Raw genomic sequence first — 14,315 nt, forward strand, 5'->3', positions numbered from 1 at the left:
CGGTTTCCTCCCACACTCCAAAGACGCACAGGTTTGTAGATTAAGCGGCTCGGTATAATTGTAAATTGTCCCCAGTGTGAGTAGGATAGCATTAGTGTGCGGGGATCGCTGGTCAGTGCGGACTCGGTGGGCCAAAGGGCCCGTTTCCACGCTGTATCTCGAAACTAAACTTCAATTTGCAATTAATCAGGATCGAATCCAGATCTCTGCTGCTGGAAGGAAACAACTTTACCACTACGCTATTATTCAGAATAAGAAAAAAATCCAGTCTGAATCAGTCAAGATGCAGTTGTTTAATGAGATCATCATCGTGATTCCCCCTTCACCGTTCAATGATACTTGAAGGGGAATCACTGTAGCGTTTCGAGTTTAACGTTGCGAGTTAGTTTAGAGATACAGCGAGAAATAGGCGCTATAGCACACCGAGACCACGCCGACCAGTGATCCCCGCACATTAACACGATCCTACACACACTAGGGACAATTTTACCAAGCCAATTATCGGACAAGCCTGTAGTATTTGGAGTGTAGGAAGAAACCGGAGCTCTTGGAGAAAACCCATGCAGATCATGGGGAGAACGTGCAAACTCACCACAGACAGCACCAGTAATCAGGATCAAAATCGGGGTCTCTGGCGCTAAGGCAGCAACTCTATCGCCTTAGAGTCCCATCATTGAACATTTCACCAGCGCACACCTTCCAGCAGAGGATCAAACCTACATTCAGTGTACGGACAGCTTATCAAATAGGTACAAGTCTAAAGCTGTCAGAGAGCCATGTATCTTTTGCCTTTCAAGTATACTTCCCATCGAGTATCAAACCCACAGCCTGGTCTGTGAAGAAGCACAAGTCCCTGTTTGTACCTCACAGACATCTCCAACATCACTAAGAGACAGTTGAACAGCAGTAGAGTTGTTGCCTTACAGTGACAGATACCCGGGTTCGATCCTGACTATGGGTGCTTGTCTGTACGCATTCTCCCCGTGACCCGCGTGGGTTTTCTCCGGGTGCTCTGGTTTCCTCCCACACTCCAATGGCGCACAGGTTTGTTGGTTAATTGGCTTCAGTAAAAATTTAAATTGTCCCCGACGTGTGTAGGATAGTGTTAATGTGTGGGGATCGCCAATGGGCGCAGACTCGGTGGGCCGAATGGCCAGGTTCCGCGCTGCATCTCTAAACTAACCTAAAAAAACGAGTTTGCACGACCTTGAGTTTATTCGACACAGATGGCAACGGAAAGAAATTGGTTGGCAACAAATTAGTTATGGTCAATTAGTGAAGAAGAAACTCCTCAAAAGTCAACCAGCCACTTGTGTGTCAGTCCCCATGTGCACACAGCCTATCAGTCATTAAAATAAAATAAGAAATAGCAACAGATTTGCATGCTAATGCTGAAGCAAAGCAAGATTAATGAGCCTTGCAAGTTGTCCCACTGAATCAGCTGCTAAATTTGTTGATCATAGTCTAATTGAGCAATTTCCCAAAGGTCAAAGGTTCAGTCTTGGCCCCGTTCGAGTTCAGCTGTCCTCACTTCAGCTGAACTGAGCAGCAACATTCTACAATTGACCTCAGTATCTTCCCAATCTTTAGCATCAGTCTGAATCTATTCCTGTTCTCCAGAGATGCTGCCTGACCCACTGAGTTACTCCAGCTTATTTTGTCCATCTTCAGTATCTTTCGTGATGGGAGTCTTCTTGTTTGGGGGAAAAAAAAAGTTTCTCACCCAATAATTTGTCCTACGTGGAAGATGTGTTCTTGTGAGATGGTCAATGGGAAACCACTGTGATGCCCTCCGAAAATCTCAGGATGAAAAGAGCCGCAGTCACGATCTTAGGGAGCGAACGATCGCACTCCCATGAAATTATGAGCGGCATAAATACAGCGGACAATAAAAATCTTTTTTTTGCCCCGTCCCAGGGCGGAAAATGGCAAATACTAGAGGGCATAGGTTTAGGGTGAGAGGGGGAAATAAATGTCCCTTTACATGGAGAATGATAGACATTTAAGAGGCATTTTGACAGTGGATGGGGAGATTTAGACCATGTGTCGGCAGATGATATTAGCTTAAATTGGCATCATGTCCAGCACAGACATCTTGGGCCGAACGGCCTGTGGAACTGCTCTATTGTCTTATGCAAAGAAGGAAAGCGGTTGTGGCGGATTTGGCTAAAGCCCTTTGTGTTTGCAAAGTAAAGGCACACAGTTGCTAAGGGAGTGCGCTGGATTTAATAGGTGATTGAACTGATGCGGTCTGTGGAATGACAGCAGGGGGATTATTTTTGAGCACACACAGTCAGACATTGGTCCAGGTTACAACTGATTACATACACAAGGGCGGCCATGATGGCGCAGCGGTCGAGCTGCTACCTTATAGCGCCGGGTTCGATCCCGACTACGGGCGCTGTCTGCACGGAGTTTGTACGTTCTCCCCGTGACCTGCGCGGATTTCCTCCGAGAACTTCGGTTTCCTCCCACACTCCAATGACGTGCAGGTTTGTAGGTTAATTGGCTTGGTGTACGAGTAAAATTGTTCCTAGTTTGTGTGTGTAGGATAGTGTTTATGTGCAGGGATCGCTGGTCGGTGCGGACTCGGTGGGCAGAAGGGCCTGTTTCCGCGCTGTATCTCTAAATTAAATATAACTACTGATCCACACAGTTGGTCGGTCTGGAAGATGGGGCATTACCCTACTCTTTGTGGATTTTTGGGAAAAGTATGTCAGAAGGCGGCACGGTGGCACAGCGGTAGAGCTGCTGCCTTACAGCGCCAGAGACCAGATTTTGATCCTGACCACAGGAGCTTGTGCGTGCGCGCGGAGATTGTACGTTCTCCCCATGACCTGTGTGGGTTTGCTCCGTCATCTCCAGTTTCCTCCCGCACTCGAAAGACGTGACGTTTTTATAGGCTGCTTGGCATAATTGTAATGTGTCTGTGTCTGTGTCTGTCTGACAGCGTGTGGTGATCGCTGGTCGGCACGGACTCGTTGGGCCGATGGGCGTGTTTCCGCGCTGTATCGTTAAACTAAAATTTAAAAAAATTGGGGAGTGCTTTAAAATAGTCACATTTCAGTGTGTGTTTGCTCACAACTCATTGGCAGGCTTTGATCTGGCGTGAATGTTCAATGGGATGCATCTGCTGCACTGCAAGTGGCATCTTCTCACACACACTCACACACACAGCTGATCCTGTGAGACACGGGAAGAATCAGCTGGCTGGTTCCTGAAGGGAAGGAGATTCAGTTGACAGATTGCCTTCGGGCAAAAAACAAGGTGAACAGCTCTAGGGGTGCGTGAAAGAGACGGGGGATGGGGGGGGGGGGGGGGGGGGGGGGGGGGGGGAGGGAAGACAGGAACAAGAGGCATAATATGGGAGAAGAGAGGAGGGAGGAGTGGAATGACAATACCCCAGGGGGTAGGTTGGAAGAGACACAGGATTAACAAGTGGAAATGACATCTGCTCCCCTGCGCCTTGCTCTACCTTGTTCTACATCATGTCACTGGATTCCATTCAAGCAGCACTTATGGGCTAATAGAAGCAGAAAGATCCTTGGCCCGTGTCCGCCTTTTTGACTTGAGTGCACACGCATATTGGCTGCTCCATGCTCTTCAGATCACGAGCATGTATAACACACAGGCAAACACACTCGTGCTATCTGTTGACTCTGTACTATTATATTTTCTGCCTCTGCTCCTTTCAATTCAGTCCGCACGATCGATTTTTTCTTTCTAATCCCATTCAGCAAGTAACAAAACCAGAAACAGCTAGGATTAAAATGGTCTGTCTAATTAAATTTACAATAAAACACACAGCACAGTGCCAATTACCAAGCAGACATTTAGAAATGTTCCAAGATCCAATCTCTGCAAATTTTGCTCAGACGGTTTTCATCTCGAATTCCTTTGCAGAAAGACTCTGGAAAGACGTAGCATGCTGGAGTAACTCTGTGGATCCGGCAGCATCTCTGATGAACATGGATAGGTGACATTTCGGGTCTGGGCCCTCATTCATTCAGTCTTGAAGAAGGGTCCCGACCCGAAATGTCACCTATCCAAATTCTCCAGAGATGTCGCCTGACCCCGTTGAGTTAATCAAACATTTTGTGTCTTTATTTGGTGATAAATAAAGTTCCCTCGTACTCCAGATGACTCTGGTGTATTTTTGAAAAAGTGAACCACATATCTTGGAGGAGAAAGTTTATTCTATAACTGGGGTGCTTATTATTAAAGCACCAAGTCCATTATCAATGTGGAGGTATCATCATTAATTAGAATTTAAATTAGGCAAAAAAAGGTATAGAAGTGTGAAGATAGACACAAAAAGCTGGAGTAACTCAGCATCTATGGAGAGAAGGAATGAGTGACGTTTCGGGTCGAGACCCTTCTTCAGAATGGTTTGAAGTGCGAAAACGTACACCTCCAGATTCAGAGACAGTTTCTTCCCAGCTGTTATCAGGGAACTGAATCATCCCACCACAACTAGAGAGCAGTGCTGAACTACTAACTACATCTTTGGTGGCCCTCGGACTATCCTTGATCGAACCTTGCACTAGACGATATTCCTTTATCACATATCTATTCACTATAAATGGCTGGACTGTAATCATGTATTGTCTTTCTGCTGACTTAGATAGCATGCAACAAAAGCATTTCACTGTACTCCGGAACACGTGACAATAAACTAAACAGAACCTGCCCTCTTTACATTGTAGAAGCATTAATGTGGCACGGAAATGCCACCGTCTCGAAATTATTTTTGCTGCATGCCTTTCAGATCTGGGCATCGCTGCTGGATCGAATTACTTGCTCTTCGTCCCAAATGGACAGTGGGACTGGGAATTCGCCTGAAGGCTCGTCGGAAATGGGAGGGAGCTGGGAACGTCGGACTCGAGGAGCGAGGGCTAGTTGGAGGGTGAACCGGGGCAATGCCTCCTGCGCCTTCAAGGTCACCTGCAGGAGGCAACACAGGGACATAAAGATGGCCGGGCGAGGAGAGGGACATCAGTTCGTGGGAGCTGCTCCAGTACATCAAGCGCGCGGGCAGACCGGACTTTAGACTTCTGGAAATGGCAGCAAAACATGTTGGCGCCTGCATGCACAATACATGCAAAAATATCAACAGCTGACGTTCCCCAGTCTAGGTGTGGATGGTCTACAAGTGTAGGACTATGCAGAACTTTCAAAATTTGCAGTCTTAGGTTCCCTTTCCTCCTGCGATCGCTGAAGGAACGAGCAAACAGAGGAAATACCAAGAAACTCCAAACGTCCCCTCACACTCCAAATGATGGGGGATGGTCTGAAGAAGGGTCTCGACCCGAAACGACACCCATTCCTTCTCTCCAGAGATGCTGCCTGGCCCGCTGAGTCACCCCAGCATTTTGTGTCCATCGTAGGCAGATGATACAAGTTTAAATTGGCATCATGTTCAGCACAGACATCTTGGGCCGAAGAGCCTGTTCCGGTGCTGTATTGTTCTGCTGTCTAATGCAAGGATGGAAAGAGGATGTGGAGGATTTGGATAAAGTCCCTTGTGTTTGCAAAGTTGAGGCACACTGTTGCTAAGGGAGTGCGCTAGATTTAATCGGTGATTGAACTGATGCGGTCTGTGGAACAACAGCAGGGGGATTATTCTTGACTACACACAGCGGGCCAAAGCCATGCCCAGTGGCAATGTGCAGTCACACATTGGTCCGGGTTACAATTTGTTTAGTTTAGTTTTAGAGACACAGTGCGGAAACAGGCCCTTCCATCCACCGGGACCGCACTGACCAGCGATCCCCGCACATTAACTCTGTCCTACACATACTAGGGACAATTTTTTTTAATTTTTTTTTTTTAAAACACATACGCCAAGCCAATTAACCTACAAACCTGTATGTCTTTGTAGTGTGGAAGGAAACCGAACATCGCGGTCACAGGGAGAACATACAAATTCCGTAGCTGGGATCAAACCCGCGTCTCTGGCGTTGTAAGCGCTGTAAGGCAGCAACTCTACCGCTGCTCCACTGTGCCACCCTTACGTACGTCACCACTGACACCCCGTGGAGGTCGGACTGGAAGTAGAGACATTTCCCTGTTCCCTACCGAGTTACTCCACCATTTTGAGTCCATCTCCTGTGTAAACCGGCATCTCCAGTTCCTTCCTCCACAAGAGAGTGCAACACACAGATTTCACCATAGTGTGATTACTGCATGGAAATCAGCCTTTGCCCCCACCGAGTCCATGCTGACTCTCAAACACCCTTTGAGGCTGATGTTCCACAAGGCGCTGGTCAGGCCACATTTTGAAATACTGTGAGCAAATTTTGGCCCCATATCTGAGGGAGGATGTGCTGGCTCTGGGGAGGGTCCAGAGGAGGTTTACAAGAATGATTCCGGCAATGATTGGATTAGCACATGATGAGCGTTTGACAACACTTGGCTTCAACTCGCTGGAGCTTATTTAGAAGGTTGAGGGAGGGACATAATTGAAACTTACAGAATAATGAAAGGCATAGATAGAGTGGATGTGGAAAGGATATCTCCACAGGTTGGAGAGGCTAGAACCAGCAGTCATCGCCTCAGAATTAGAGGGTACACTTTTGGAAAGGAGGGGAGGTGGAACTTCTTTTGTCAGAGGGTAGTTAATCTGATGAACTCAGATTGCCACAGAGGGCTGGGGAGGTCAAGTCAGTAGATACTTTTAAGGCAGAGATAGACAAATTTTTGATTAGAACGGATGTAAAGGGTTTTGGAGAGAAGGCAGGAAAATGGGATTAGGAGGCAGAGATCAGCCATGATTGAATGGCAGAGTAGACTCGATGGGCCGAATGGCCTAATTCCACTCCTATAACATGTGAAGTCTTTCACACTATTCCATTTATTCCGCCTCCTTTTCCTGGATTCTACAGTCCACTTACACACTGGGGGCATTTTCTCAAAGTAGTGGTAGAGTGTATTTGGATCAGGGATTCTCAATAATCCTCACTGCCTGTGGTTCCAACAACCATGCCACCCACCCATCTGAATTCGAACAGGCATGGTACCATAAAATAGGTTTTACATATTGGATTGAAGCAGATGGGCTTTAATGCATAAAACTTACACTAATTAGGATAATCAGTACCTCTCGCTGAACCATTAATGAGAATGTGCATGTATTATTAAAATAAATGCAACGCGTTACAAGAATATTCTTTCCCCTTGAATTAGCTCAAATCTGTTCTCTGCACATTTTATCAGATTTACCTTGAAACATTCCCGAGACAAAAAGGATTAAAACTACCTGGAAGTGGCAAGTTTCTGGTCTTTCCACCTAGATTGCTCGATTTCCAGTCAGAGAGATGCAATCTCAGTTTAGTTCAGAGATACGGCGTTGAAAACAGGCCCTTCGGCTCACTGTGTCCTTGCCGACCAGCGATCACCCATACACTAGTTCCACCCGACGCACAGGCGACAATTTACAGCAGTCAATTAAACTGCAAACCTGCACGTCTTTTGAATGAGGGGGAAAAGCGGAACACCTGGAGAAGACTCCCGCGGTCACGGGGAGAACGCACGCACTCCGTACAGACGGCACCCGCAGTCAGGATCAAACCCGGGTCACTGGCGCTGTAAGGCAGCAACTCTACCACTCCGCCACTGTGCCGCCCCACATAGCCCAAAATAATAATAACAATTACACGTAATCCCTTTCTTCGATGTGGCCTGGAGACTTGGGTGGAAATGTGCACGCGTGTCAAAGAGAGAGCGAGGACAGAACGTTATTTGGATGGAATGTCCATGCATGTAAAAACTGGTAAACCTTATAAACGAAGATAAACAGTGAAAGTGGGTATCAGGAAACCTTGTGACCGCTTCCTCCAGGTGCTCGGGTTTCCTCCCACTTCCCAAAGGCGTGTAGGTTAGTGGTTAATTTTCCTCTTTAAATTGCACCTGGTGTGTCAAGAGTGGACATCAAAGTGGGATAACATTGGATTCGTGTGAATGGGTGACCGATGGTCAACGTGGACTTAGTGGAGCATGCTTTGCCTTTCAATTAATCGTGAGAAACCAAATTTCAGGGTCTGCACATGCTCAACTAAAGGGCATGGTGGCGCAGCGGTAGAGCTACTGCCTTACAACAGGTTCGATCCTGACTACCGGTGCTTGTCTGTTACGGAGTTTGTACGTTCTCCCCGTGAGTTTTTGCTGAGATCTTTGGTTTCCTCCCACACTCCAAAGACGTACAGGTTTGTAGGTTAATTGGCTTGGTATAAATGTAAAATTGACCCTAGTGTGTGCGTCGGATATTGTTAGTAAGCGGGGATCGAAGGTCGGTGTGGACTCGGTGTGTCGAAGGGCTCCTTTCCGTGCTGTATCTCTAAACTAAACACGAAACATTAGGAACCTGCGACTCTTTTGCCCTGCTTCTCAATAGGTCTTTAAAAACCACAACCAAACTCCTAAATGTTTTAACACAAAGCAAATGGTACAAAACTATCAGACTAACACATTACTTATCCATAAAGCTTGGCATAAGAATTTGAGCTGGTGCATTCGAAGCAAGTGAATTTTTAACAGTGATAAATTGATCTGTAGCTAAACAATATCCTCAAGCATGAATATTTAATTTTGCAAAGCTGGGATCGCTTTCTCTGCATTTTAATATTATTCGGGATATAAAAATTGATTATTTTTGATTTCTTTCCATTATTTCTCTGTTCTCTATTATGATTCCATTATCATTTTGCTTGTCATTTGTTTTTTAGCCATCATTTCAAATTGTATTAATTATTCAAACTTCAATATAGACACAAGGAACTGCTGATGCTGGTTTACAAAACAAGACACAAAGTGCTGGAGTAACTGAGCCAGCCAGGCAGCATCTCTGGAAAATATGGAGGGGCAAAGTTGACTTGTTCAATGGCTTCTTTATGATCACATATACCGAGATAGTGACATTCTTTTTGCATACTGTAGGGGCAGCACTGTGGAGCAGCGGTAGAGTTTCTGCCTTACAGCACTTGCAGCGCCAGAGACCCGGGTTCCAACCCGACTACGGGCGCTGTCTGTATGGAGATTTACGTTAGTCCCATGACCACGCGGGTTTTCTCCGAGATCTTCGGTTTCCTCCCACGACGTACAGGTTTGTGGGTTAATCGGCTTGGTATAAATGTAAAATTGTCCCTTGTGCCTGTAGGGTAGTGTTAATGTGCGGGGATCGCTGGTCGGTGCGGACTCGATGGGCCGAAGGACCCGTTTTCGCACTGTAGCTCTAAACTAAACAATTCAGTAAATTATTACTATACATAAATACAATCTTAGACGAAGAACAAAGTGTATTGAAATAACCCACTGAGACCATGTACAAGAGTCCCCAGGTTTGGCACCATTTTATACGTAGAGGGCATTGCTACAAAGGTGAGAAGGAGATGGTTTAATGGAGATGTGCGGGGCAACATGTTCTCCATATTGGGGGAGTTCAGAACCAGGGGGTCACAGTTTAAGAATAAGGGGAAGGCCATTTAGGTCTGAGATGAGGAAAAAACATTTCACCCAGAAAGTTGTGAACCTGTGGAATTCTCTGCCACAGAAGGCAGTGGAGGCCAACTCACTGGATGTATTCAAGAGAGAGTTAGGATTTCGCTCTTAGGGCTAATGGAATCAAGGGATATGGGGAGAAAGCAGGAACGGGGTACTGATTATTGATGATCAGTCATGAACATATTAAATGGCGGTGCTGGCTCAAAGGGCCGAATGGCCTACTCCTGCATCTACTTTCTATGTTTAGTATTTTTGATGAGTAGTGGGATGACGATGTCATGGGATGGGCGTGAAGGAGGCAGATACGACACTGGCATTTAAGATGCTTTTAGATAGACATTTGGAAGTACAGGAAATAAAGGATATCATGTACAGGCAGATAAGATCCGTTTAACTTACCATCATGTTCGGCACAAACATAGTGGGCCGAAGGGCCTGTACTGTTCTATAAAATCCTCAGCCAAAAAATATTTTAGGAATGGTAAAAAAAGTCAATTATTATGGCACGCTGCGATAGGGAGCTCAAAAAGCACCCAAATGACTGGCGACAAGCCAAGTACATACTTGTCGGGACTTCTGCACAATGCAGGAACAATAATGAAAATAAATAGGTTGTTATTTGAAGAACTCACTTGTCTCGTTTCGAAGTCAGAAAGCACTAAGTGGATCAAGTCCTTGAACATAGGGACTGAAACAGCTCCCTGGGCACTTCAGATTAACATCGATGCTGTCACAATGTTTATTCAATATGGTTGCTCTGTTTGAAGTCCAGAAACCCCTACGCTTCAGTTGCATATTGCCAGAATGTTCTATTTCCAGAACGTTCTATTTTTCCTGGCATTCATTCCCCCTCAACAGCACTCTCGATACAAGGTCCCCCCCCCCCCCCCTCCCATCCCCCTTCCCCAAAGTGTATTTACTGGCAACTCACACTTCCCATGGAAAATAAATATTTATAATAAATATAATGGTATTTTCAAACAGTCAAACCCCCACTTAAACAATCTCCCCACGTAAAAAATAAACCCATTAAACCTCCAGTATAAATTCAAGAGATTAGGCACGAAAATGTACTAGGTGAGGAAAAGATGAAATTGTACATCGACTTTGTGTAGAATAATATTCAAACCTTATGTTTTATCCGTTATAATTCTTCTCCATCAACATTGAGTTTTTTCCATCCCCCACCCAGATCGTACTATCTTCTTGTTAAGTCATCTTGTTGAGTCTCATTGTCTGTAACTCGTTTTCACCTAGCCCTCAGCTAACAATGGCCCGTTTCCTTTATAATTGGTACTTTTTTGCAGATCTTTCATTCATTTGTTCTATATCTCTCTATATCACCGTCTGTATCTCTCCTTCCCCCCCTCCCCCCCCCGACTCTCAGTCTGAAGAAGGGTCTCGACCCGAAACGTCACCTGTTCCTTTTCTCCAGAGATGCTGCCTGACCCGCTGAGTTACTCCAGCTTTGTGTCTATCTTGGGTTGAAACCAGCATCTGCAGTTCCTTCTGAAACACTGATGACTCCATAGTAAGAGAACTGCAGATGCATAGACATCTATAGGCCAAGTGCTGGGAAACGGGATGGAGAAACTTTGTTCAATTTAGAGATACAGTGCGGAAACAGACCCTTCGGCCCACCGAGTCTGTACCGACCAGCGATCCCCATACTCTAGCTCTATCCCACACACACTAGGGACAATCTACAACTTGTACCAAATTGTGTGACAACTCATTCCAGTGAATGGTTAAAAAAATACCAGAGTCCCGTCTTTAGAATTGTTCTACCAATGCCAAAAGATTGGAATTATTCGCCCACTGAATAAATGCTCGTATCTTTAGGAGAAGAACGGTGGCAAGTGGGTGTCTCCTAATAGAACAGCACTCACAATTAGATAGTGTATTCTCTGGAAGATGAGGTGGTAATCGTAGATTCTGCTCCCGACAGCTGACGGAAACTCAATGGGAACCATCTCTGCGCTCCTTTTCCTAACAGACCTTCATCCAGACTCAAACAACTCCGACGAGAGTTTGTTCAGCTGCCAGTCCGAGGCGATTACAGTTTCGTAAAGAATCATCATCCAAAGTAATTGATTTCATTGATGACCAGTTGTCAAACCTTGTATTCATTTGGAGCTTCCATGGATCTTTTGCTCGTTCTCACACGATTTCTATCATTATTTGCAACAGCAGTAATCAAAAAGCTATTGGAATAGCATTTACAGCACCACGCTTCACTGACAACCAAAATCTTCTTTAGGACACTCAAGAACTAAAGAGGGGAAGGTTTATGACTAACATTAGGAGAGATGATGTACAAAAAAAAACAGGAGAGGGTTAGGGGTATCATTTGCAACCATTTTAAGGAGCATTGCCACTTTCAAAGGAATGGGTTAAATTGATTTTCAATCCCCCACTGTATTAGGATAATAAAAGCCGTGCTTTTGCAATCAAATTTCCAGGCAATAACGATTGTAGGACACTCTCAAACCACTTCATGGGCCAATCAAGTGCGTGCGCGGAGTGATTACTGTGGTAATGTAGTGATTGTTGTGTGTTCCAGTGGACGTACATGGTGCCACACTCCAGCACTTCATTAATTGCACATCAACTCACTTTTAATTACCGAGCAGCTTGCTACTAAAGGGAGCCAGGGACCCACCGCAGCCTGCTCTTTCCAAACAAAGCTGGATTCCGTGAAAATGTTTTGACTGTTCGCTGCAATCAAACGGCGTCACTCTCCGCTTTATGACTCGGGCGCCTGGAATCTCCGGAGAGAACTCTGCCACCCGATGCCATTCTCATCAGAAGCTGGAGAACCGCAGGCACATAGGCTTCTCGTCATATCTCAATGGTTATCACTCGGTTTTGTAAAGTTTAGTTTCAGAGCAGAAACAGGCCCTTCGGCCCACTGAGTCCACACTGACCAGCGATCCCCGCGCACCACCACGAACACACGCTCACACACGGGACAATTTAACCAAACCAATTAGCCGACTAACATGCACATCTCTGGAGTGTGGGAGGAAACCGGAGCTCCCGGAGACAAACCTAGCAGGTCATGGGGAGAACGCATAAACTCCGTATAGACGAGTGCCCGTGGTCGGGGCCAAACCAGGGTCTCTGGCGCTGCAAGGCCGCAAGTCTACCACCGATGATTAGTGTCTTCCAACATTCTATCTTTGGCTGCCTCCTCTAACCCTGTGAAAAGCCAACCCTTGCTACATTAACTAAAAGAGCAATGTGTTTCTTTAAGTGTGCCAACAGAAAGATGCAGCATGGAATCAGGCACTTCTGCCCACCGAGTCCACACCTACCATCAACCACCCCTTCACGTTAGTTGTATGTTATTCCCCTTTTACTTCCACTTCCCCCCTCTAAACTAAGGGCAATTTACACAGGCCAATTAACCGACAAACCTGCATGTATTTAGGATACAGGAGGAAACTGGAACACCCACACATCGCACAGAGAACGTGCACTCTCCACACAGATAGCACCCGAGGTGAGGATTGAACCCGGGTCTCTAACGCTGCGAGGCAACAGTTCTACCAGTTGCATCACAATGTCCAGATTGCCGCACCCCCACCTCTCGTTCTCTCCACCAACACCAAATGAGTCTGCGAGCCGAGATTCATTCCATCTCAGTGCAAAACGATCAAACCCATTGATCTTGTATCGTTGTCACAAGATCACACTGTGTGCTGCACAAATGTGAACTGCGCCAAATTGTATTGTATTGTGGTAACGTGGCTGCATCCAGGATGATGACCATGACCACATGTCCATGGCATGACGAAGGCTGCTGATGTCTATCTTCACTCAATCGCCCAATTCATCCGCTGTTGAAGTCATCACCCATGACCCAACAACGCTGTTGCTCACTTGTCCATCGACTGCCTAGAATAATCCATTTGAACCGTATGTTTTATTGGTGTTATCTGCCATCACTCTTCCCCAACAACATTGAGGGTCCCATAGTTAGAGAACTGCAGATGCATAGACATCTATAGAAATGGGATTAATTTGATTTGTCTACCCTTCCCTTTATTTCTCCCCTGTCAACCTGGGGCCATCCAAAATGCATGTGTTAACACGCACCAGGTCCCACCAACCCTGCCTTCTTGGAAGTACATTGGACCTCAGTCCTTGAAGACATAATTTTAACACAACAGGAAACGCTGTAAACACTCAACAGGTGAGGTAGCATCTGGTGAGGGTCAAACAGGGTCAATGTTTCAGGTTCATGGTTTTTTTGGGGGGTTTTTTAAAAATCACTTTGCCATTGTTCAAACAATCTGCCCATCAAAATCCTCCTTGCCCACCCATTACCCCATCCCTTCTCCATCAGTCGGAGGGCTCCAACCTAAAAAGTCACCTATCAGTGTACCCCAGAGATGCTGCCTGACCAGCTGAGTTACTCCAGCACTATGTGTCTTCCCCCCCCCCCCCCCCCCCAAAGCAGGTCCATTATTAGGATGTGATCAACTCTCTTTAGGCAATGACTGTCGCTACTTTGAACAGTGAGACCCACCCGAAGGCTCGTCGGTCAGTGGGACCGGGAGGGAGCTGTAGAGACGTCGGCCGCGAGGAGCTAGGACCGGTAGGTGGATGAGCAGGGGGTAACGCCTCCAGTGCCTTCAAGGTCGGCTGCAGAAGGCACGCCCCGCCGGGCAAGGAGCGGAGAGGGATGCCGGTTGGCGGGAACTGCTCCGGTCCATCGAGCGCGCGGGCTGACCGGACTTTGGAATAATGGCACCAAAAAAAAATGGCGGCGCCAGCATGTGTGATGAACACAAAAAGGATTTCACTGCGCA

General features: G+C 46.3%; 1 protein-coding gene across 1 annotated transcript in view; it reads right to left on the bottom strand.

Moving 5' to 3' along the window:
• Positions 1-14,315, bottom strand: part of auts2a (activator of transcription and developmental regulator AUTS2 a) — a 946,702-nt gene that overhangs the window by 660,948 nt on the left and 271,439 nt on the right. The window contains exon 3 of the mRNA XM_055657423.1: positions 4,798-4,944. Within this exon, the coding sequence (XP_055513398.1) occupies positions 4,798-4,944 (147 nt within the window). The remainder of the gene's footprint in view (positions 1-4,797; positions 4,945-14,315) is intronic.

This window comes from Leucoraja erinacea, chromosome 28 (assembly GCF_028641065.1).
Source record: "Leucoraja erinacea ecotype New England chromosome 28, Leri_hhj_1, whole genome shotgun sequence".
Classification (NCBI taxonomy): Eukaryota; Metazoa; Chordata; class Chondrichthyes; order Rajiformes; family Rajidae; genus Leucoraja; species Leucoraja erinaceus.